A 25,223-nucleotide genomic window follows, 5' to 3' on the forward strand; every position below is an offset into this window, starting at 1 on the left:
GTCTTACCTGAACGCCTTTTCTCAGTATGGAGATGGAGAATCCACCAATGGGTTTTCTCTGTCTGCCTGCTCTTGAGACCAAGCAGCCAAACTTGACACACCCCCTCTTGCTAGGAGATCCAGTCTTAATGAGGGCGAAAGTGGCTGAAGGTGGACGAGGTGTTGGCTCTCAAACCCTTAAATAAGGCCTAACTGACCTAAAGGGTGGGTGTGAATTCTCCATCTCCGTACTGAGAAAAGGCGTTCAGGTAAGACAATGCCCCTTCTCCAGTACAGGAGATGGAGAATCCACCAATGGGACATACCAAAGCCTCACTGTCCCTATGGGTGGGAAACAGATAAGGCCGGACTAGTGTTTTCAGAGACCACGTGTTGAAGGACCCTCCGGCCAAAAGAGGCGTCCGCAGAGGCAAAGCGGTCTATTTTGTAATGGCGTACAAACGGGAAAGGCGAGGACCATGTCACAGCCCTGCAAATCTCCTCGATGGACGCCTGAGTGGCCCATGCCGCAGAAGTCGCAGCACTGCAAGTGGAATGGGCCGTGAAATGACTTGGAGCCGGCAGGGAAGAAGACTGGTACGCCTCTGTGATGCAGCTCTGAATCCACCTGCCTAAAGTGCCCGCTGAAACCTTCTGTCCCAGAGAAGCTGGACGGAAGGATACAAATAGGGCCTTGGATCTACGAAAAGGTGCCGTGTGCTTGATATAATGCCACAGTGCCCTGCGGATGTCCAGCATGTGCCACTGTCGCTCCAAGTCATGGGAAGGATCTGGGCAAAAGTTTGGTATTATGACTTCCTGTGCCCTATGAAAAAGTGAGTTTACCTTGGGTACAAACGATAGGACCATCCTATCATTGTGAAAGATGCAGAGGTCATTCCTGATTGAAAGGGCGGCCAGCTCAGAGATACGTCTGGCTGATGTGATGGCAATTAAAAATGCCACCTTGATAGAAAGACTCCGCAACGGGACAGTTGCTAAAGGTTCAAAGGGCGATTTTGTTAGGGCGCGAAGGACCCGAGGTAGTTCCCAGGAGGGGTACCTGTGTACCACGGGAGGTCTGGTGTTACATGTGCCCTTGATAAAGGCACGAATCCTAGGATGATGGGCCAGGGGTCCAGAGTCCGCGCAGGTAAGTATCGTGGACAAGGCTGCCACCTGTCTGCGAATTGTCGCCGGTGCGAGACCTTTGTCCAGACCTTCCAATAGGTACTCCACTATCTGAGGGATGGATAGTTCGTGAATGTCTAACTGTCGTCTATGACACCAATGGCAAAAACTTTTCCAAGTGGAATCATAAATGCGATTGGTTGCCGGACGGCGGGACGCCTGAATCATAGTGATGGCATGAGGGGAGAATAGCTGTTGTGTCATTATGCTGCGCTCAAGTGCCAGACGGCTAGCTGCAACCACTGGGGGTCCGGATGTTGGAGTGACCCCTGATGCAGAGATACGCGATGAGGTGGAATCTGCCATGGGAGATATTGGGAAAGAGACATCAGGTCGGCAAACCACGGCCTCTGTGGCCAATAGGGGGCCACGAGGATCAATTCCGCCTGCTCCTGGAGCAATTTGCGAATGGTTGCCGGTATGAGTGGCAATGGTGGAAAAGCGTAGAGGAGCCCCAATGGCCACAGAATCCGTAGGGCGTCCGTTCCCTCCACCCCCGGTAGAAAGTAGCGAGAATAGAACCTGGGAAGTTGGGCATTGATCGATGATGCAAACAGGTTGATGATTGGTTTTCTGAACCTGTGAGAAATCTCGGAGAACAACTCCGGATATAACCCCCACTCCGAGGGGTCCACTGTGGCTCAACTCAGGGAGTCCACTTGTTGATTGTTGACCCCCGAGATGTGCTCGGCCCTGATGGAGGCCAGGCTGGACTTTGCCCAGGAGCCCAGGGTCCGTGCCTCGGATATAAGGGACCTGGACCTGGTACCCCCTTGCCGGTTGATGTGTGCCTTGGACGCCACATTGTCTGTGAGGATCAGGACATGGTGACCTTTGATCGTGCGCGTGAACTTGCAGAGAGCCAGGTGGATGGCCCTGAGTTCCAACCAACTGATGTTGTGTCTCAAGTCTGCGCTGGACCAACGGCCCTGTGCAAACTGAGACTGAAGATGAGCTTCCATCCGAACAGACTGGCGTCTGTCGTGATGGTGATGCGATCCAGTTTCTTGAATGGCAACCCTCTGGTCACCGCTTGAGAGAACCACCAGCGAAGTGATCTGCGAACGTGAAGCGGCACCCTGACTTGACGGTTGGATGCGCTGACATTCAGTTGTTGGAAGGGAAGAAGGAACCATTGGAGGTCCCGCAGGTGAAGTCTGGCCCAGGGAATTATGGCTATGCAGGATACCATCTTCCCTAACAGTTGGGATAGTAAGACTAGTGGAACTGAACGAACCCTGTATATCCCGCGAGCCAACTCCCTGATACTGACCACTCGCTCCTGGGAGAGATAGACCATGCAATTGGAAGTCTCTATGACGGCTCCCAGGTGCAGAAGCCTGGGTGAGGGAACAATCTGGCTTTTTTGAAAGTTGACTGAAAAGTCATGTTGTTGAAGGACCTGAATGGTGTGATTCACGTCCGCCTGAGCTGCCTGGGCTGATGATGCTTGGATCAGGATGTCGTCCAGATAGCACTGGACGCGTATTGTAACTTTCCTCAACTGGGCGGCCGGCACGGCCAGGAGTTTGGTGAACACCCTGGGTGCTGATGAGAGGTCGAATGGAAGTGCCCTGTATTGGAAATGTCTGCCCTTGAAACAGAATCTTAGGAACCTTCTGTGAACTGGATGAATGGGAATGTGCAGGTACGCTTCCGTGAGGTCTATGGACGCCAAGAAGTCTCCCTGCTTGATGCCTCCCAGGATGGACTGGAGGGATTGCATCTTGAATTTTTTGTAAGTGATGTAATGGTTGAGATGCTTGAGGTCTAGGATTGCTCTCCACCCCCGACGCTTTGGGAACCACAAAGACGATGGAGTAGAACCCTCTGCCCCTGTACTCTTGTCGGTACCAGTTCTATGGCCTGAATGTCCAAAAGATGTTGGATGGCCTCCTGCATGAGACCCTGTTTGAAGGGATCCCTGGAAACCGAACAGACCACCAGGCGATCCGGGGGTTGTGATCGAAACTCCAGGGATAGGCCGAACTGGATGGTTTGTAAGACCCAGTTGTCTGTGGCAGTGAGTTCCCACTGATGGAAGAAGTGGGTCAGTCTTCCCCCTATGGGTAGAACAGAATAGGAGTCATTTGGATTTTCTGTAGGGACGTCCAGTCCCTCGAAATGGCCTCTTGGTCTGGGCCTGTTGTCTTGGTCGGAACCTTGGTCTGTCATAAGGGCGATCATACGGCCTTTCCTGTCGGGGTGTGTATGATCAGGATGGTTGGGGGACTGCTGTGCCTGCTGACTGCCTATGAAAGTAGGGGGTAGGTCTTTTTTCGGCCTTCTTGGTTATATGAGCCATGACCTTGCGCTTGTCCTTGCTCTCCAAAAGGTAAGGAGCCAAGGCCTCGCCGAACAGGTTGTTGCCCAGATAGGGGGCAGTCACTAGATGCCATTTGATTTTGGCGTCAGCCTGCCAATGTTTGAGCTACAGCATTCGTCTGGCAGTGATGTTAGAGGCAAGGGACCTAGAGGCAAAAACTGTGGACTGGAGCGTAGTGTCCGCTGCATACTCGGTGGCCGCTACCATCTTGCTCAGGTCCTGGTGAGTCCGCAGGTCCTCAACAGGTACCCTAGTCTGAAGCCGGCGCAGCCATAATAGGATAGTCCTGACAAAAAAGGACGCACAGCTAGCCTTTTTACTTGCCCATGCCGCAGATTGATGGGTCTTCCGGAAGGTGTGCTCCCATTTCTTGTCATTTGCTTTAAGCGCCTCCGCTAGGTCCCCTGCAATCGCCGTGTGCGATACCAGGGGTGTCCATGCCTCATCTATCTTAGGAACTTCCAAGGCATCTGAGAAGTCTGTGGAGGTACTAAAAATCTTTTTGTCATTTCCGCCAATGGTAGGAAAGGAAGCAGGGGAAGCCCACAGCTTCTTGATCCCTTTCAGGAAAATAGAAGGGCATAGGACATGGTGTTCAGTTGCCACCTTTTCGCAAAATATCGGATTGGGGCCGGTGTCCAACGGGACCTGAGGTTGTGGGAACTGATCAAAACCAAAATTGGCCTTTCTTAGGATTGAAATGGCCGAACTGAAAAGACTTCCCGAGGAGGAGGGCTCAGGGGGAAGTTCCTCATCCTCTGATAAGATGATATCCGGTAGCTCTTCACCAGGAGGGGATGAATATCCACTCATGGATGAGTGCGCGTGAGAAGTGGGCTCCTGGGGTATGGGAAGGTTGGTGGGGAGCCCACATGGTGTCATGGTTGAAGTGGGAGCCCCTTGCACCGGTGACTGAAGGGAGTGCTGAGCCAGGGCTCTGTCCACTACCTTTGATAGTAAGGCCTCAAGGCGGCCATCGAAGAAAATATCTCCAAGGTCCGATCCCCTGAGTCCAGCCGCTGTGGGAGTAAAAGTGGTCTCTGGTACTGTGCCTGGGGAGAGAGCTGTATGTTGTGCCACTGAAGGTGGTGAACCTAAAGTGAGCGGTGTCCCAGGAATGGACCACACGCCTTGAGTCGAGGTTGAGGGCCCCAGTGGTAAATCTAGTCCGGCCTGCCTCTGTGCCCTGGAGAACTCCTTCTCCAGGGCCTGGTGCCTACGGCTGGCTTGCTTCTTCGCCAGCTTGGAAGACTTGAGCTGTGCTTAGTCTTGGATTTTGCCTTGCCTGCTGCCCTCTGTTCCAGTGGATTAGTGCAGCTGTGACTGGAGGATGGAGAGGCAGTGCTCAAGGATTGAGGTAACGTGGAGCCTTCCATCCCAGTGGAGCCATCCCAGGCAAGCTGAGAGTACGCTCTGGCAGGCAAGCAGCTGGCGGGAGCGAGATTGGAACTAGCAATAAGACTTGTTCCCCTGATCACCTGACCAGATATAAAAAAATTTTCTCTCTGGGCTACGGTCACGGTTCTTGAGTGAGATACCGAAGGCACGTTTGGAACCACACTCTGGGCTCTGCTCAGAGGCCTTAGGTGGCCAGTCAAAGTGCACCAGAAAAATGGAAAAATAGGCAAGTACCCACGAGGGGTGCACAGGCCTCAGGAAAAATAAGTGGGCAACAGGAAGATGTGAGTGCAATTGATAAGAATCACTGTGTTTTGGGCCTGTGTATTCACTAAAGTCAGGCCTCTCTAGGCCTTGGTGCCACCACGTGGACCTCAAAATGGCCGCTGCTGCAGAAATGGGCCTGTTGGCCTAGAGGAGCCCCTTTGCCTGTATGTCCTCAGTTGGAATCATGTTTTCAGGTGAGATTGTATTCTGAGATATGACTGATTAGGCATAGGAAGGTAATGTCAGTAATGGATGTTTACTTAATATTTGTCTCCTGAGTCACGCTGTTTCAAAATGGCGGCCGCGACTCGTTCTCTGCCAAGAACAGGCTGTGCGGCCCCTAAAAACTCCTCCTGGTCTCCTTAGCTCTCGCTGAGAAGCAGGAATGCCTGTGTTATTTCCCCTTCGTGGTCTGCCTCCTGACCAGCAGGCAACTCACGAAGGTGGAAATAGCTTCGTTTGCATGAGAACGGCAAATAATTAGGATCCGCGGCTGGCTGGCTGAGGCACCCTTGGAAGCCTCCGAGTCAAAATGCAAATTTAAGAGCTCCGTTTGCCTGAACAGCAAACAAAACAAAAGCTGTGGCTGATTCAGGCAGCCTCGGAAGCCTCCGAGGCGAACAAGCAAGGTCCGAGGTTTGTTTGCCTGAAACGGCAAACAAAATGGCGGCCGTGGCTAGTTCCAGCAGCCTCGGAAGCCTCCGAGGTGATGAAAGGCAAACAGCTGAGCTCAAATGATCAGCCTGCAAGGAGAAGCCCTAAGGAGGGAAATTGGGAAAAAAAGGAAACGCATTCCCAAGAGCCCCTATAAGATTCCCCCCCCCCGGTCCCTGGGGAAAAATGGGGTGGTGTTAGGGAGATTTCCCCCCCCCCCACCTACAGTTAACTCAGTTGTTTAATACTGATTTAAGTACAAGTGGGGCTTTATTAGTTTTAATTTGGATCTTGCCAATTTGAGAAATGGAGAATTCACCAAAGGAATAATCTCTAACCTGCTAGCTATTGAGAGCCAAACCAGATACGTCTTCAAGAGTTTGAGACCAAGTTAAGACTGGATCTCCTAGCAAGAGGGGGCGTGTCAAGTTTGCCTACTTGGTCTCAAGAGCAGGCAGACAGAGAAAACCCATTGGTGGATTCTCCATCTCCTGTACTGGAGAACAGAGTACTTTGGGATGAATTAGGAAGCATAAAAATAAAAGCTGATGTCCTAAGGGAGACTATGAATTAATATAGCAAGGATGGCATCTAGGGCAAAGATGGCGAACCTTTTAGAGACCAAGTGCCCAAACTGCAACCCAAAACCCACTTATTTATCGCCAGGTGCCAGGTGGGATGTGGCCCACTGGGTGGGCATGGCTGTGGTGGTCATGGCAAACTGGGTGGGTGTGGCCAAAGTGGGCAAGGTCCCCTTGATGTTGCTCATGGAGAGTGATGCCTATGGGGGACAGGCAGAGCTGGGGGAGATCCAGGGGATCTCTGGCAGGTGGGGCAGTGGGCAGGAGGCTTGTCCTGCAAGGTGAGTCGAGGTGAGGCAGGGCGGGGTACCATTGCCACGGGGCAAGGCAAGGCAGGGGCCGGGGCAGCTGCTGCCTGACACCATCAGTCCCTGCACACAGAGGCCAGCGGGTGCATGGGGGCCGACAGTGTCTGTCAGCAGCCGCAGCCTGCTGGCTCCTCAAGTGGCGCACTCTGGGGCTCCACAGCCCACTGCTAGCAGTTCAGAGAAGCCGCCTTTGAGCTGGACAGGTGGCCTACAACTGAGGAGGCAATGCAGTGGGTCGTACCCCAGGAAAAGGAGAGCACGTGAGGCCAGGAGGGATGGGACGAGAGGAAAATCAGCCGTGCCGGGATGCATCCAGCCACGTGGGACCTCAGGCGGCTGGTTGAAGAAGGATGAGTGCCATCTCCGGGGCATGGCACGCGTGCCAACAAAGAGGGCTCTGAGTGCCGCCCCTGGCACGAGTGCCATAGTTTCGCCACCACTGATTTAGGGGATATTTAAGGCAGGGGTGGTCAATTAATTTTCCAAGGGGTCACATGCGAAACTGTTGTGGAGGGCCATCGCCCCCTGCCCCCGCCGCTGCCTCATCCCCCACTACTACCCTGATGCCCCATCCCTCTACTGCCGCCGACTGAACTAGAATTCCTCATGGACTAGGTATGGCCTACACATCATAAAATGCTCAGGTGTAATCTAAGATTTAAGCTACAGATTTTCCTCCTTGGGAGAAGAAAGACCGCATGCAGAAGCTTCCTTACCTCCAATGGTGCTCTCCTGGTATTCGTGGAACTGTCCCTTGACAAAACGCAGCACCAGGCTGGACTTGCCTACTGCTGATTCACCCAACAGTACTAGCTTGAATTGGCAGATCTTGCTGGCTTGCGATTGCCCATTCGGCCTGGCAGCTCCTCTGCTGGTCATGGCCTAGACTCCAAGAGCAACGGGTGCTCCAGCCAATGCAAAGAACTACCACAGTTGACCAGAGTTTGACACGCAGGAATTTTTGCCCCACCTGCTTCGAACAGGATGACAAGTCCTTCCAGTACCAAGGAGCTGACTTCTGAAATAAGAGATAGTTTAGTTAATATTTTAATCTGTGAAGGGGACCAGGAAGGTTGGATTTAGTGCAAATATATTAAGGAATGATTTGGGAGAATTGAGTAACAAAGTTACTGAATCTACTTAAGTCACACTGAGATAACAAGGCTAGTTTTTCCACGTATGAAATGAAAAAGGCAATTCTGTCATATTTTCTGCAAGCCGCCTAGAGTCGCTGTGAGCAAATAGATGGCTGTATAAATTTTGCAAAATAAATAAAAATAAATAAGAGGACTTGCAAGCATAGATATATTCTTCTTCTTTTCCCATTGTTTTATGTGTAACGTTTAGCCCATAAGCAGACCAGACCATCCAAGTGAATTAAAATAAACTCAACAAAAAAGCAGATTAGATTCTTGCTCTCCCCTGTATTTTACCTAAGCGCCACATATAGGAATTGAAACTATAAAGTCCCAGTGTCCAATCTTTAAGAAACAAATTACTTTTCAAATGGAGCGTGGCGGAAACCAAACCTTCAAAAATATCAGCCTTTCCAGAGTAAAGTCTAGAAAGAAAAACATCACGTGTGATGAATCTCTGTGATCAATGAGTCAGCGACTCATGCAGATCTCTTTCTTGCTCGCATTCCTTAAGGTGTAGCAAGCAGCTCTTGGCATGGAATGTCTTGTCAGATCATGTGATGATCAGGGAAAGATCTAAAGGACTATATCATTGAACTGGGGCAAATATTACATTAGAACAGCATCTCAGAGGCATTAGAAATTTGGCCAGGATTTATAGGCAATAGTCGCGCAAACTTCATTAATGCAGAATGATCAGTTTTCATCATGTTTTTCAGGCAAATTTTTCTTCATACCCCCCCCCCCTTTAAAGATGAATGTGTGTGTTGGAATAAAATGAATTTAATGACACATATAGAAGCTAAGTTTCACAAACTCCAAGATACCCTGTTGTTATGGTATTTTTGAGAATTTTCCGAAAATAAATTAGATCACAACCGTGTAGTCCTCAAAATCTATCAAGAAGCTCCATGGTGTTCCCCACTGCATTCTATTTTAAATTCCATTATTGTTCTGGATTCACAAACTAAAATGGACAGAATGGACGCTTAGAAAAAAACAGGAATGAACACCCCCAGTAAGTGAACTAGCATCTTACTATGTCTCCACTGAAGGTAACTCTATGGCATAATTTACAAAGGATGCAAGATGTATCTAGAGCAGGACTTCTCTGCTTTCTGCTCTTCAGGGTCCACTTGAGAAGATTAAAAAATCATGAAGGACAGGCAATTCCTAATATGACAACAAGTATAGGAAACTATCATTGAAAGAAAATTTTTTATGACAGAAATGTTTAGTAAGAAAACTAATCTATTATTACTTGTATGTTTCTTTATGTTTTTGATCTTTTGCAAACTTTTTTCAATAAAGTTTCAAGCTACTTCTCTGTAATTCTTTTCCTATTGTCAGAATGCAAACCAGGAGGCAGGAACAAGGTATGTCTCTGGCTCTGCAAAGCAATGCTGCACCCAGACCCATTTTGAGAAATGCTGGCACAATATGCTATACCAGTGGTTCTCAACCTGTGGGTCGGGACTCCATGTCACGGGGGTCGCCAAACAACGCAGTCCGCCATTTTTCCCCCCTTTTCCTTAGCTGTGCTACTCCCTTTTATTCTATTGGCTTTTGAAAGCCAATAGAATAGACTCTCTTGAATAGAGTCTAATTCTATTGGCTTTCAAAAGCCAATAGGAATTGTCCAGGCTGTCTCTGCCCTGCTGAGCCCGCCAAAAGTCCCATGCTGCAAACGGTGCTGCACCAGTTGAGTAGCCCTCAACTTACGACCGGTTGGGGGTCACGGCATTAAAAAGGTTGAGAACCACTGTGCTATACGAAAGTCACCCACTATAACTTAGCATACAATTCAAAGCAAACCATTCAACAATGGCTTAAAGTTCATATGTGTACAAGTATACAGGTAGTCCTCAACATAAGACCACAATGGAGCCCAAAATTGATGTTGCTAAGTGAGACATTTGTTAAGTGAGTTTTGCTCCATTTTACAACCTTTCTAAATGCCACAGTTGTTAAGTGAACCACTGCAGTTGTTAAATTAGTAACACGGTTGTTAAGTGAATCTGGCTTTCCCACTGACTTTGCTTGTCAGAAGGTCGCAAAAGGTGATCACATGACCCTGGGCCACAGCAACCGTCATGAGTCAGTTGCCAAGCATCTGAATTTTGATCACATGATCATGTGGATGCTACAAGGGTTATAAGTGTGAAAAATGGTCATAAGTCACTTTTTTAAGTGCTGTTGTAACTTTAAACAGTCACTAAATGAACTGTTGTAAGTTGAGGATATATGCCTGTATATGTGAAAATCATATAGCGATAATATATAATTTTAATTATTGTTTTCTTATATATTTACTTACTTTTGATTATGTGCCATCACACTGTTAATTCTTAGCGATGGCATAGTTATAGTAACTTCACATATTGTACAGTGTTAGATCATAAACAATGGTTTATGAAGCACAATGGCTGAATTCCCATTAGGTTTACAACATATTATGTTTTAGTACCATGTATAAATTGTGTTAAATTTTTCTACGGGTTGCACATTTTGGCTTTGTATGATATGTAAATGAGAACAAAGAAGCTGTAGCTTGTTCTATGGCAGTGATCTCATGCTTGAAACCAGGGTTTAATGTTCAGTTATTGATTGTAGTTGAGATGAAATAAAATAGAAATAGGCTTCATGGCTTATGGTTGACTTCAGTTCTCCACCAAAGTAACCCACAGAAACGCAAGGCAAGAAAAAACTGAAGAAAGAAGGAAAATAAACTAGGAACTGGCTGAACAAGTTTGTTATTTTGCTTATCTGCAGGACTGATCCTGGCTCAACAAATCATAGTTCAGCACAATGCATGAATGCAGCCAATAAGTAACTTTCATATATCATCTAGATCAGAGGTCCCCACCCTTGGCAACTTTAAGACTTGTGGACTTCAACTCCCAGAATTCTGGGAGTTGAAGTCCACAAGTCTTAAAGTTGCCAAGGGTGGGGACCTCTGATCTAGATGCTTTGGATACAGATGGGAAGTCAAGAAATGAAGATCTACCAACAGTTATGAATTCAAATTCTTTAATTAATAACAAGATTCTACTTGCAATGTAATTGTAGCTTGGTGCAAGACTTCTGAAAATGTGGAATATACATATTTTGAAATATGGATAAATTTTGTTTGGATGAGTGTTCACCGATATTAAAGAATGTATTCCAAAGTTTAATTTGGAGCAGTAAGATAATATAAGGGGAAACCGTAAGCCAAAACAAAGTACAATTACCACCAGACAACTGGAAATTATACCAAGACATTTCCTGACTTTACGTTTTTAGGAAATTACTCATGTAACAAAACATTGTAACATTGGAAACATTAAAGGAGATATTTGAAGAACGGAACCAGAAACGAGTTACAATATCAAAGCTGTAAGGAATGATGTCTGCTTCTATGAATATACTATGTCTGAAAGAAGGTAACGAAGGAATGACAGATGTGGGGAAAAAAATATCTAACAAGACAGTGAAAGTACCAAAAATGGAACTACAAATGACAGGCCAAACGAATGATTTCGAAAATGATGTTTTACTGGATATATAAAAGAAACTGTTTGCAGTTTTAAGAATGAAAGGGGAAATATAAATGATGAATCAAGAAATGACTTGGAAAATGCTTTCTTAGTGGATTTACAAAAGAGGCTTGTGAAAACCTTGAAGAAATCTGGGTGATGAGATAAAAAAGGAATTGAAATCAAATCCTACGACAATATTTGATTGAGTTAAAGATTAAGAATGTTAACAATAAAGGAGTTTATTGTTAACAATAAAAGAGTTTATTGTTAAGAGTATTTATTTAATCAAGGCTGAAATACACATTTAATTCTAGCATATTTCTTTTTGCTGACACCAGGATTAAAAACTTGACGTTTTATGGATTTGATAAGGGATGGCATACAGAATTCAGAGCTATCTGTTTAACCGTCCAGGGGGTGAGGAGTTATTAAATTTGTTTATATCTGTTGTGATGAAAGTTTCAAAGCACTTCTTTATATAATCCTTTTCTTTGTCTTTTTTTTTGCACTTATTTTTCTCTTTTCCTCTTTTTCTCCAAGCTTAGTTTGTATTAGTTTTTACTACTGTAATCAAAATTCTTAATTTTTTTTAAAGGAAATTACTCATGCAACTTTGTTTTTGCAATTGTGGCCTGATTCATATAGTGCATTAAGCCAGAATATTCTTGCATAGGGTATTGCATAAGCTCACTGTTATAATTTATTCAAATTATAGTTAGCATAATGTGAAAAGCCTGTTACTATGAGAGTAATCTAAAATTGGAGATCAAACCCAATACAATAATCTAGCAATGAGAAAAAACTGCTAAAATTACAACTGACAAAAAAACGTATTATATAAATTTATACTAGGGGTTTTTTTGCAGGCTACAAAAAAAAGCATTTTCTTTGGAAGCCCTTTTGAGCAAACACAAGCTATGGATAGAAGCATTCTCGATTTAGTCACACATTACTGTAAAAAGATCAGAGGCACATGCCAGGGAAAGGTTTCATGTGAAAAGATGAGAAATGATCACCCAAATTGGGCATGGACCCAAAAAAAAAAAAAAAAAACCAATACTATACAAATATTAGCTTAGGCCACAGGCCGGCAACCTGCGGCTCCGGAGCCACATGTGGCGCTCTCTCTCTCTCTCTCTCTCTCTCTCTCTCTCTCTCTCTCTCTCTCTCTCTCTCTCTCTCTCTCTCTCTCTCTCTCTCTCTCTCCCTCTCTCTCTCTCTCTCTCTCTCTCTCTCTCTCTCTCTGTGTGTGTGTGTGTGTGTGTGTGTGTGTGTGTGTGTGTAAAAAAGAGAGTGGACTCACGGTGTTCTCCAAAAGCTGAAAAGCTTTTTGGGCAGAGCTCCTCCCTTTGCTGCATCTCTGCAGGAAGCAGAAAGCAGGAAGAGCAGGATAGAGCTAGCTAGCCCAGCTATGCTGGCTCAGGAATTCTGGGAGTTGAAGTCCATGAGTCATAAAAGAGCCGAGGTTGCCTACCTCTGAGCTTGCTGGAGAACAGCTTGAAGCCAGCTTGCTAGGTAAGCAGAAGATTGGAGAGGGAGAGAGCCGGGGAGAGAAAGGGGGGGGGAGAAAGAGAGGAAAGAGAGAGAGAAAGAGAGTGGGGGAAGAGGACTGGCAGACCAAGGGGAGGGAGAGAGAGGGGGGGGAAGAGAGAGAGAGAGAGAGAGAAAGAGAGAGGGAGAGGAAAGAGAGAAAGGAGGAGAAAGAGAGGGAGAGAGAGGGAGGGAGAGACAGAGAGAGACAGAGAGAGCCTTTTGACATCTAAAATGAAGATAACATTGCATATACCCTTTTTTACCTTTATGAGATATATATAGATATGTATGTATGTATGTATGTATGTATGTATATGTATGTATGTATATATGTATATATATATATATATGTGTGTGTGTGTGTGTGTGTGTGTGTGTATATATATAAAAAAGGATATATGCAGTGTTATCTTCCTTTTAGATATCAAAAGGGTGTTGCGGCTCCCAGTGTTTTGTTTTCGGTGGGAAACGGGTCCAAGGGGCTCTTTGAGTGTTTTGGGTTGCCTACCCCTGGCTTAGGCATTTTACAAGATAACACCTCCTTATGAAAGTTTAAAGCTATTAATGACATAATAGCTAAACCACCATCACATTAGATGGCAGGAAGCAACAATGAAAAAAATATAGTTTTCACATTCACTTTGTGCACTTCTCACAGGTTTCTGATTGGCCACATTGCTGGACTAGATTGACCTTTGATGGGATTCAGTAATTGTTAGTGGCATTCTTAGCTTACTCTTCTCAATTCAGTGCATTTTATATAAATTGTTATATTAGCTTTTTTTAAAATCCCATCTTTATTACTTTATAAATAATTCAAGGCAGTAAACATACTTAATACTTCCTCCTCCTCCTCCTCCTCCTCCTCCTCCTCCTCCTCCTCCTCCTCCTCCTCCTCCTCCTCCTCCTCCTCCTCCAACCCTTGTGAGATTGGTTGGTTTGAGAGAGTGACTGGCCCAAAGTCACCCAGCCAGCTTTCATGGTGAAACTAGAACTCACAATCTCCTGGTTTCTAAGCTAAAACACACAGAACCAATGCAAATCTTGGGCACGACAACCAAGACTTAAGGGGGCTGTCATTCAACATATTAGGAGAATCAGATTGAAGGAGGCCAAACTATATACTTTTCAAATGCAAGCAGGAGAGAGCTGGTTTGTATGCACTTCAGCATGGTGTGAAAAAAAAAAAACTTCTGATGGGAGTTCCATAGTCTTCGGGTCAGGTAAACTATTAGATGCCACCCAGCAACTTTAAATATAGCTAAATCTTTTTCAAGACCTACATTTAACTATAAAACAGCTGAAAAATGATAATGTTCTTAGACAAGCTTTATACAGCTGATACTAGTCTATTCTAGCACAAACTGGTAGACATGTTATCATCTACATTTTCCAAAAAGTTCCTAGACTTGTCTGACATATCTAGCAGTTCTGTTATGGTCAAAGTATGAACTTACTATATAGAATCATTACTTAAATGTTAGAAAAAAATTTATAGCACATACAGGAGTTAATCCAATTTGCTTCAATTTGACGGTGTTACAGGTTAGATATTAAAGGTAAATTATATCATCCCACAAAAATATTGTACAATAACTGATTTAGTATTAATTAAAATTAAAATACTTTAATTAAAAGAATTATGGCATTATTTCTTTAACACAAGAAACTGCCAGAATGGTTTCTGTTGTGAAATCTTTCCTAGAAATTATTTTAGGAAGTCTTTATTATTACTTTTAACCAAGTCATCCTTATAGCAAAATCAAAGTCCATTCTCTTATTCAGCAGAAACACAGGACTAGCATATTTTGCCTTGATATTTTGCTATATCTGCTGCAAACAGACTTCAAAATGTGTTCTAGGTAATTTAATCAGGCACTTTTAGAGGTGATCTGATTAGGAAATGTTGTTACTAACTGTGCAAAGCCATTACATACTGACTACAAGGCAGAATAACAAGAATTTTATCAGTCACTTCCAGTTAGAGGCAAGGTAGACTGAAATGAAAAGTCAGTAAAAAGATTAATATTTCAAACACCCATGTACAAAACATATTGGCTGGACAAATAACTGAATTAATAATGACATAGATATATTCGTCCCTTTTGGGATAAGCAACCTTATGCAAAATGTAGGGAAAAAAATAAGAAGTAGTAAGGCCAAGAAAAAACAAGCAGAGGTGAGGAAAAGAAATCTGACAAGATTTATTTGACACTGACATTCACTATATATCTCACCATACTTTTCTAACCTTGGTTCCAGTACATCTATACAATATTTCATAGACTGACTTTTCTTTAAACTTTGTATCGATTTTTCAGGATTTCATCAAATCTCTTTTACCCATTCCTTTCTCACTATTTATTCAATTTCCACTAATATTTATTCTGCAATTCAATCCTCATTTATTCTACCTACATGATGAGCCTCCATGTTATGGTCACTCACTTTTGCACTCATTCATTCTTAAACACTTCTCTTTGTTATATCCTACATCAGACATGTCAAACACAAGGTCCGCAGGCCGGATGCGGCCCACGAAGTGGTTTCATGGGGCTCGCAAAGCCATCCTGGAAACAGTGAGGGAACGGCCCCCTCTGCCTTGGCCCTGGCCCAGGCCAGCTGGGAGCCAATGTACAATTTTGTGGTGGCCATCTATGCTGAAACGCATTCAGTCTTAGCTCCATAAGGCCCCCCCCCCCCCGGCATGGCCTGAGAGGAACAGTGAGGCTCCTCCAGTGGACCATGCCTCGGCACTTGCCCTGGCCCCACCCCCTTCTGCCTGAGACACTCAGATCTATCCCACTCCTGCCCAGGCCCCCACAGGCACCCTTGACGTGAACGATGTAGAGCTGGCCACACCCACCCAGTAGACCACACCCACTCCATCCACACCCACCCAGTAGGCTGCACCTACCCTGGCCACACCCACCCGGCCCCCTGAGGGCAACCGCAATGCTGATGCGGCCCTCAATGAAGTTTAGTTTGACACCTCTGTCCTACATCATAAGATTGGATTACTTCAGCATATTTGTTGACGATTCAATTCTCATACTCAATTCTCACTCCTATATAGCAAAATAGGCTCTTTTATATGCAGTCATTTTCACTTATTCATTCATCACATCTGAATGTGTGTAGGTATGCACACGCGCGCGCACACACACACACACAACTTCTCTGTCAACATTTGAACATCTTAAAATTTCTCCACCAATTTCCTATCCTAACTCCATCCATTTACCCAAACTACCAAGATATATAAATTCATTTATAGGTTGCTCAGCTTTTTTCACAATGTGTTGTATAGATAGTCCTCAACTTATGATAATTGAGCCAAAATTTTGGTCTTAAATCATTGTCATAAGCCAAGTGACCACATGACCAGATTCAATTTTATAACCCTACTTATAAGTGAATCTGCTGTCATTAAGCGAATCACATGGTCATAAATCTGAATACAGCTTATCCAATGCATATTGTTTTGCCAGAAAATAGTAAAAAAATATCACAACATGTAATCACATGACCACGCGATGCTACAATTGGTCATAATTGCAAGCTGCTTGCTAAGCGCCCAAAACACAATCACATGACCATGGGGGAGGGTCAGGTAATGGTGTGTAGTCATAACTTCAAGAAGCCATATTTTTTTAATGTAGTAACTTTGCTCATTATGCAACTAGTCATAAGTCAAGGACTACCGATATATCTTTCAATAGTTCATCCAATTTATCCTATTAAACTGATGGAATTTATTTGACCTGAGAATTTTTATACCCAAATGTGATGTCGTATCCTTCACACAACCCAAAAGCATGCATTGCCTTGATTTTTCATGGTTTTTCACGAGTTTTCAAGTTACTCAGCTTCTTGGGTTATGGAATCTCTGCATTATCCAAGGAAGCATAACCCATTGAATTAAGGAAGCAAAGCCTTTCAGAATTTGGTTGGATATTGAATTATCCTGTCCTTCTCTGTTACTGCCAGATGAAAATAGTCTCTGAGGTTTGTGCTATTAATCATCCAGTGTCTAAAAGTGTAGAAACACAGGAAATCAGCACGTCACTCACTCAACGACAATTCAGCAGCAGCGGGTGACATCACCAATCTTATCACTGGCAATCAGAATTAACAGGAATGTCAGACTAAAAGCAAAGAGAATCAAACCATTTGCTATCCTTGAAAGTCATTGAGCAAATGGAAATTTGTGCTTAAAATGATTATTTTTTGCTTCTGAAGCCAGTAATATGCTAATAAATAAAAATCAGGAAGCAAGCAAGAGAAATTATCATGTAGAATATCAGACTACCTCTGGCCCTTTATTTGATGGAATTCCTAATGCCAATGAACTATCTGAATGTAGAAAAAAGCTGAAATTGCTAGTAGTTCCTTGGAATTTTTTCCTCATATAATGTAAAATTGATTCTGATTTCATTCTTCATTCTACATTACATGTACATCAGTTTCCTATAGTATACATCTAAGATGGCTGGCAATAGAAAAGCCAAGATTTTTATCTTATCCATCAAATGTTAAAGCAACACAAGTATTTTTATGTAAACTTGCATAAAGAAGCCCAGAATTAAGTTTCTTATGTCTTGATATGTTCACCAGCCATTATTCATTATTTAGGTTCTTATTTACAAAGAATTCTATTTTTGAGTCATTTTATAATTCTATTCAGCCAGTGTTAGAGCTAAATTGGAATCTTTGACTATAGCTTCTTTGTTAGCCATGAGATTCTTATGTTTAGAGCTTCCACTGATGGGTTTTCTCTAGAAAGGTAGCATACAATAATTAAAATATGTTAGATTTGATGATGGTTGCTTTAGTTAACAACAAATGGTTCTAGATTATTTCCCTTGGTTGTGATTAAAATTAATTTAGTAGGAAATAATTTTTTTTCCAGATACAATGTTTAAAGATCTGGATAGGTTCTACAGACAGTCCCCAGGTTAAGAACGAGTTCCATTCCCTAACTCTGTCTTTAATCCAAATTTGTTATTTAAATTGAAACAGGTTATTGTAGTTGTACTTTTGCACATCAGAGATGAACAGTACAGCAACAAAGTTGTTTACAATTTTAAGTGAAAACGGAGCTAGAGGGGAGACAGACTTCCAGCAAGGAGAGCCCAATTCAACAACTGGAATTCAATCTTTCACCATTCTAAAGGCAAAGCAATCTGCCTCAAAATGGTGGACGGCGTTCTCCTTCACTAAAGCCACATATGCTTCCACGAACCATTGAAAACAGACTATATATATTAAAAAAGCATGCACTACTTCATGACGCTCATGAAAGCATTGTGCAGCTTCCGAGATTTGTTGACTCAGGATATAAGTTGTCTTTAAGATGGACATTCTTAACCTTGGCCTTCCTGTACAGATTTTCTGGAAAAAATATTATCAATACCAGAAATATCAGAACAATGTTCAACTCATCAATTTTATACGTCTACATAATTCTGACCTTAACATTATTTTATTCCATTTTTATGAAGACAAGTCAACTCACCAATTATTTGGCTCATATATATAATCCAGGCCTAACAACCTGAATACAATTTTGTAGAGATTTGTCAAAACAAGATTCATATCTTTTCTGTTACACTAGAAGTGGTGTGTCATTATTATTTCAATTCAAAACCACTGTATTAGAAAAGCACTACTGTCAGCAGTAGTTCACGAGTCCACTCTGATTTTTCTGCAACTCACTCAAAACCCGGCAGAGTGTTCTTCTTCTGTACAACTTGTATTTCCTTCTGACAAATTTAGAACTGGAAAAAAATAAGCTTAACACTTCCTAAATTGCTCCAGTGAAGGCCCTTTATGAACTATATATATTAGGCAATTTTCTGTAGGAAAAGAAACCCTCCTTGGATCCACAGTAAAGAAATTTAGCAAAGAAACTAACCTTTGGAAGCAAAGACACAGAAGATTATGTGGTAAACTGAACAGAACATGGACAGTGATGAATTTTTATGTATGGAGCATTAGTTAAGATGGGACATTTACTTTTGGCAGTATTAATGAATTATACTGATTAATCATTTGTGCATCTATTTGTTAAAAGTCAATCTTCCTTCTTTTACCACTTTGATACCAGTTGCTACTACATTCAAAAGTGGTCTTCAGAATGGTCTTCTCTTTCCAGAAATCCTTTCTTTTATAAATTCTATTTTGAAAATACATTTAACCACCGTTAACATATTGACTGAAGTTAAGACCATCTTCAATCAACTTCTTTTTTATGAAGTTATGAACTTTATTTACAACTAAACAAGTTAGTTTCGAGGTGCTGAAACTAAGAATATTTTAGATATATTAAGTATGGAAAATTCTGTGCTGCAATTCCCATAGAATTTCCCACCCTAGTAACCTTGGACTCTTTGCAAAGTTTAATACACTAAATATATTATTCAAATAATGAAAATTGGATTTTTTACAAAGAGGTCTTACAGAAATCTAATCCACACTATTGTTTTACTATATATGCTTCTCTAAAGACTAAGCAAAAACATGCTAAAGTTATTAGAATAATAAATGAGTCCCCTAATTTCAGATCTAATAACAAATGGTCTTTGTCCTGAAGATGAACTTTTCCCTATCTTAAGCAAAAACATAAAATTTAACATTTACAACTACCCATATTTCCACTGTATATATGCCAACATATATTCAAGGACAGAAGATTTGAAATCATTGTCCTAGCTCAGTGGTTCTCAACATTTGTGTGACGGCGACCCCCATCACACAAACGTTCTGCGCATGCGCGGCGCCCCCCCATGCGCTGCGCGCATGCGCGGCGCCGCCCCCTGAGGGGAGAAAATGGCGGATCGCCTTCTTTGGCGACCCCCGAAAAATGGTCAATTGACCCCAAATGGGGTCGCGACCCATAGGTTGAGAACCACTGTCCTAGCTGGAGAGTCTTTACATACTAACACAGTAAGATGGAAAGCTGAAGTTTGATGTGTATATTATATTGGAGCTTAAGAACAAAATGCAGAAAGAGGTCGAGCTATTACCTCTTCGTCTCAGGCATCCCAAAGCCCTTTATTTCACTGATTTGTTAGCAAAATTGGGCAATATGAAATGAATAATCAGATATGTCAATTTTTAACAAAAAAATGAATCCCTAACAATATTTGTGATATATTCTTTAAAGTTCTAATTATATACAGGATATATTGTTAGGGTACCTACTAACCATTAACATTAATATTTTTCTCAAAATTTACAGGAGTAGCCTATCCTAACACTAAATCTTCAGCTAGACCTAACTTAATTGACAAGGTAGACAATCAATTGCTTACTGTGCATTAAAGCAGCAAATATACACTGGAGAACTCTAGATAACACAACCTGTCATTAATTTAAAACTTTTTTTATTCTAAAGAAAAATGGTCCTTTTCTGTCTGAAATCAAGAACCTAAATCTTTGTAAATATTTATGCATGCACAGCATTATATATGCCTGTCCATCCCAAGGCACAATTCCCCTTTAATTGCCTAAGCAGACCTGCTCAGTTAGTAAAATTATGTAAGAGTCATATATGGGTCAGTAGTACAATATGCATGAAGCATGTATATAGGTGATGCCCAAAAGACATAGGGATAATTAAAAAATCTGGTAGCATACATGCTATACTTTAAAAATAAAAAAGCTCTTAAAAAGGATACGTTTGATTTCAAGAAGTTGAAATTGACAGTACTAAAAGTATCAAATTAAAAGCATTCAATTAAATATGCTGGCCTTCAGTTTATTACTGTACAATGCCTTGGACATTTTTTCTACCAGTTAAGTTCTGTGTTGTTGAGTTGACAAGCTAGAGCAGTGATGGCGAACCTTTTAGAAACTGAGTGCCCAAACTGCAACCCAAAACGCACTTATGCATCATTGAGTACCGGGTGGGTGTGGCCCATTGGCTGGGTGTGACCCACTGGCTGGGCGTGGGCGTGGCTGTGGTGGTAACGGCAGACTGGGTGGGACTAAAAAGTTCAATCAATCAATTCCAACTTTGCAAGATCTTTTTTTTCCCGCAAGAAGTTGAAATTGACTGATTGAACCTTTTTTTTTTTTGCACACAGCGGCGGAGGCCGAAAGCGAAAAGGTTTTATAAAACCCAGCTGAAGGTCTAGGACTGGGGCGACAGCACTTGTGCCCACAGAGAGGGCTCTGCGTGCCGCCTCTGGCACCCATGCCATAGGTTCACCACACTGAGCTACAGAGAATCTGAGATTGTCTCCAACTGCTTGAACATTCAACCTACCACTGTAATCAGTTCTCTTTCCCATTTCGGTCAACTCTTTAGTAATATTAAGACTCTGCTAGTATGAATCTATATAGAGATACATTCCACTTTTGCAAGTGACCCCTAAAAGCAAAACCTCATCTTCCAAGAAGGCTGATAACAGCAAGCAAATGTTGCTACTATTTCAATTATTTACATTGCTTTCAAGAGACAAGTTCAAAATACTAGTTATATGACAGTCCTAAAGTGATCAGCCACTATCTATTTTTAAGTAGCTTCCTTCCTTATATCCTAATCAAGAGAGAACCCACTATACAGATGCATTTTGGAGACCTAAACAGAAAGGCTACTTCATGTTCATGGAACTTCTTCTACCCAGAGCTCATCTTATTTAAAAACCAGTTCAATCTTAGATTGTCCCTTTGTTGACAAGGGATAGAAAATACAAAGGTTATTAAGTTCTAACAGGAATTACATACTGTAAAATACACCCAATGCTCTAGAGAATTAGAAAACTCCTTATTAACAAAAACTACCATTATCTTTTCACTCAGATTAAGACTTCATTTTCGAATAGCTCAAGTCAAAAGGTTGGCCTGATTATACAATACAGGCCAACCAGGATAAGAAACCCTAGTCCCCTAATATCAGTAAGGAATGATACACACTGCCATGCTTAATCGGACCCAAGGTCAGACTGCATTCTGTTCTAAATTCCTGTTCATTTACACTCAGAGAAAGCTTAAAAGCAAATTATGAAAATAACTTTCCCTTACTACATATGGTAGCACTTAAAGTACAACCATAAAACCTGTTAAAGCTTTTGATTCTTTCTTGTGATCAGTATTTGCATACAATCAGCAAATTACCCAAGTTTACCCTTGTGACAAAATAAGCAGGATGTATTTCCAGGATGAAAAGCTTCTAGTTTTATATTCCAAGGTGTTTGTCATATAAAGTAACAGGTTAAAATCATTGTTTTTCATTATGGGAAAGAGTTTTGTTACCTGTAAAGATTATTATGCCACACTAATGATGGGACATTTTTAGAACTCGTAAGCAAATGCACACCTACAGTCAGTAGGAAGACAAAGGTGTTGAAATCTTTTTGCAACAAAAGAACTAAAGATAACATACAGAAACAAAATGGAAGGAAGAAATTTGAAACCAAATATGTCACCTAAGAATCTAAATATAACTTAAATTATAATTCTGATAAGAGCAAAAAGACAAATACAGAGTCAAACTGAAAATGGAAGTCACAGTACTGGCCAAAAATATGAGTCCATGAGTCCACTCGCCATCAATTTTAAGCACAGTAATAGCAATTCACTTCTATATTAGTTTATCATTTTAGTCAGGTTTTGTAAACACATTATTTTCATATGCATTCTTTGATCTCAGTTATACCGATAATACTTTAGAAAAATCAGTCGATTGGCGAACAAAAAAAGTTGCAACAATGGCTAAGAACAATAATGATAAAACTAGGGAAATTTTGTGAAGATTAAAAGAAAGTTTCTCACCATTAAACAAAAAGTTTACTGCTAATCTCCAAGAGTGTATCCTTCAGAATATCCAGAATCTAGTTCTATACCTGTGTGGATTCAGGATAAATCAATCTAGGAAAATACAATTTCTTAAATAAGCCATAATGAAGAATATGGAAATTCATTCATATTGTGCACGTCTTAGTTTTAAGCTTGGTATCAATGCATTTCTATCAGCTATCAAAGCTTATAGCATCTTTTGGATGTAAGATACATTAAGCACTGCATCTTGGCTAAGTCTACTTCTCATACTGATTTAATAAAGAACATTCTCTCTTCCCTCTAGTTTTCTGGGCAGCTTTCCCACATTAATGCATTTTTAATGGAGTACAACTTTAAGGAAAAAGAACCTTAAAACATCCATGAAGCGTCAATATGCCTTTCAGAGCCTAATTACAAGGATTAGTAAAAAAAAGCATCACACATGCCTATCTATTACCATAAATTTAAGCCGAATCACAAACGCTCTGTGACTGCTGACCATGCAATCGGTAACTCTTCTTTGAAAGGGCAAAACCATTTGCCCCTCCTAGGTGACTTACAGTTAAGAAAGAAAGGAATTAGTGCTATGAGAAGACATACATCTTTCAACACAAAGAAAACATGGAAAGACACACAGCAAAAGCTTTTAACAAGTCAGACAACCAAGCCTGGATCGTATAACAGCTAGCAAAATGCTAAACAACTAAGTTCACCGGCTATCGCGGTAGCACAAAGTTCTGCTTTCCTAACGCCAAGAACCAGGCTAGGAAGCTTTGATAGCTCCCTCCTACGCTAACCAGATTTTACTAAGGAGTAAACATGCAATCTATTCTACACTAGCCGTGCCTAACAGCTTTAAAATCAAGGGAAGCTTAACAATATCGAACTGACTACGGTGCGAGAACGATCCCTAGTCAGAGTTTATTATCGATTAATAACCCCCGAACTTCTCACTAGGGTCCATTTATTATTCGGACTCCCCTCCACCATCAGCAAGTAGCAAGTCTTCGTTAACTCAGCCCAGTCGGTTCCCTACGTCAGAAAGGCCACATACAGAAACATCGCCCGGGAGAGACGGTCGCCATTCCGATGCGTACGTTCCCTACAACGCTCACGCCTGGCGACCCCGCTTCAACTCGCCCTCCTAGCCCAATTCTAATGTTTAAAAAACGTCCTTCACCCGGCTCGGCACCACCGTTCAAGCTGCCCTGGATGTTAAGAGGCCTTTCGCTTCGCCCCACTTTTTGGCTTCTCTAGGCCACCTCCCTCCGTGGCAAGTCCTCCCGTGGTAGCCGGTTGAAAAGGGGCAGGCCCACCTCCACAGGACCCGCCAGGGCCTCCAATTAACCTCTTGCGCCGTCCCCCCAGCCACAAGGCCGCGGTCGCCCCATCAGAAGGAATCGCTAGCCAAGCCCACTCCCTCCTCTCGCTCCCCCACTGCCAGACGAAGGCCCCGAGACCATCCTCTAGCCCTCACGTAGTCCAGCCGCTGCGGTCTGAGGGAGCCACTCCCAGGGAGCCAAAACGATCCCTCGAGATGCCAGACAGCCGGCGCGGCCTAAGAGCCCCACATAGGTACCTGAGACTGCACTGGCTCCCCCCACTTCGCGGCCCTCGACTGTTTCGCACACAAACAAACTATCTCAACCAAACCCAACTCTATGCCGGAAGGCGGAGTTAGACTACATTCTAAACCAATGGCCGCTAGGCACCTGGGGCGCTAGAACGTGCTCTCGACCAATCCACTCACGGGAAACCGCACCCTTGCCTCATCTAGCTAATTGGAACTCCGCGAAGGGAAGGACGGGCAGCGGCTCTAGCACCAATGCAGCGAGGGAGGCGGAATGGCGAGTTAAAAAGTATCCAACCAATAGAGAAGACAATTGGCGTTTTAATCGACGAGTAAACCAGCCAGTAGAAAGGTCGCCGATTCAAGAGGTTTCATAAACAACAAATAAGGTGACCTAAGAAGGCGGAGCCATCCGGCGGGACCAACCAGTCACAGCTCGCTCTGTAGCTGATATTGCTCAATCGCAGATCACATGTCCTTCATACCTCCTAGCGAGAGGCCGAATTGACAAAGAAGGTAGGTAGACGTGCGCCGAACTTTCTTTGCCCAATCGGAGATCACACTATCTCCGGGGGCCAATTAGAAGCCACGAGGAATTTGAATGGCACAAGGAGAAAAGTTACTTCCGGGAGTCCTGTGAACCTTGACCCCCGTTGGGCCGGGCGAGGTGGAGTTCTAGGAATGGGAAATCATGCGGGGGGCGTGGCGTGGCGAGAGCCGAGTCTACCTGAGTCCCGGAAGCGTCATTGCTGAGGTCGCAAGTTCGCTGGTCTCGGCGGGACGTACTTCTGAGTAACGCCCAAGATTCGTACAGCTAGGAGGTGCTGGACCGCAAAAAAGACGGAGGGGAGAACTAACCCCGTTCTCCCTCTTCTGAACTACTCCTTGGTGTTCGAGCATCAGACGCCTTTTCGGCGTCCTGCGGCCCTTGAAGGCGGTGGGTCAGTCCTCCGAAGAGTATAAAAAAGGGTAG

General features: G+C 43.1%; 1 protein-coding gene across 3 annotated transcripts in view; it reads right to left on the reverse strand.

The window, feature by feature from the left end:
• The window catches only part of RAB5B (RAB5B, member RAS oncogene family), a 37,615-nt gene extending 13,258 nt beyond the window's left edge, over positions 1-24,357 (reverse strand). Inside the window, exons 1-3 of one of the 3 annotated variants that reach the window (XM_039326802.1) lie at positions 24,260-24,312; positions 22,675-22,745; positions 7,421-7,722 (exon numbers count right to left, since the gene is read on the reverse strand). In XM_039326802.1, the coding sequence (XP_039182736.1) occupies positions 7,421-7,583 (163 nt within the window). In that variant the 5' untranslated portion in view covers positions 7,584-7,722; positions 22,675-22,745; positions 24,260-24,312. Of the gene's footprint in view, positions 1-7,420; positions 7,723-22,674; positions 22,746-24,157 lie in introns of all 3 variants that reach the window. The other 2 variants (XM_039326800.1, XM_039326801.1) reach the window with 2 other exon arrangements.
• Positions 24,358-25,223: the final 866 nt, after the last annotated feature.

Source organism: Crotalus tigris, unplaced genomic scaffold (genome assembly GCF_016545835.1).
Source record: "Crotalus tigris isolate CLP2741 ecotype Arizona unplaced genomic scaffold, ASM1654583v1 scf7180000024345.2110221, whole genome shotgun sequence".
NCBI lineage: Eukaryota > Metazoa > Chordata > Lepidosauria > Squamata > Viperidae > Crotalus > Crotalus tigris.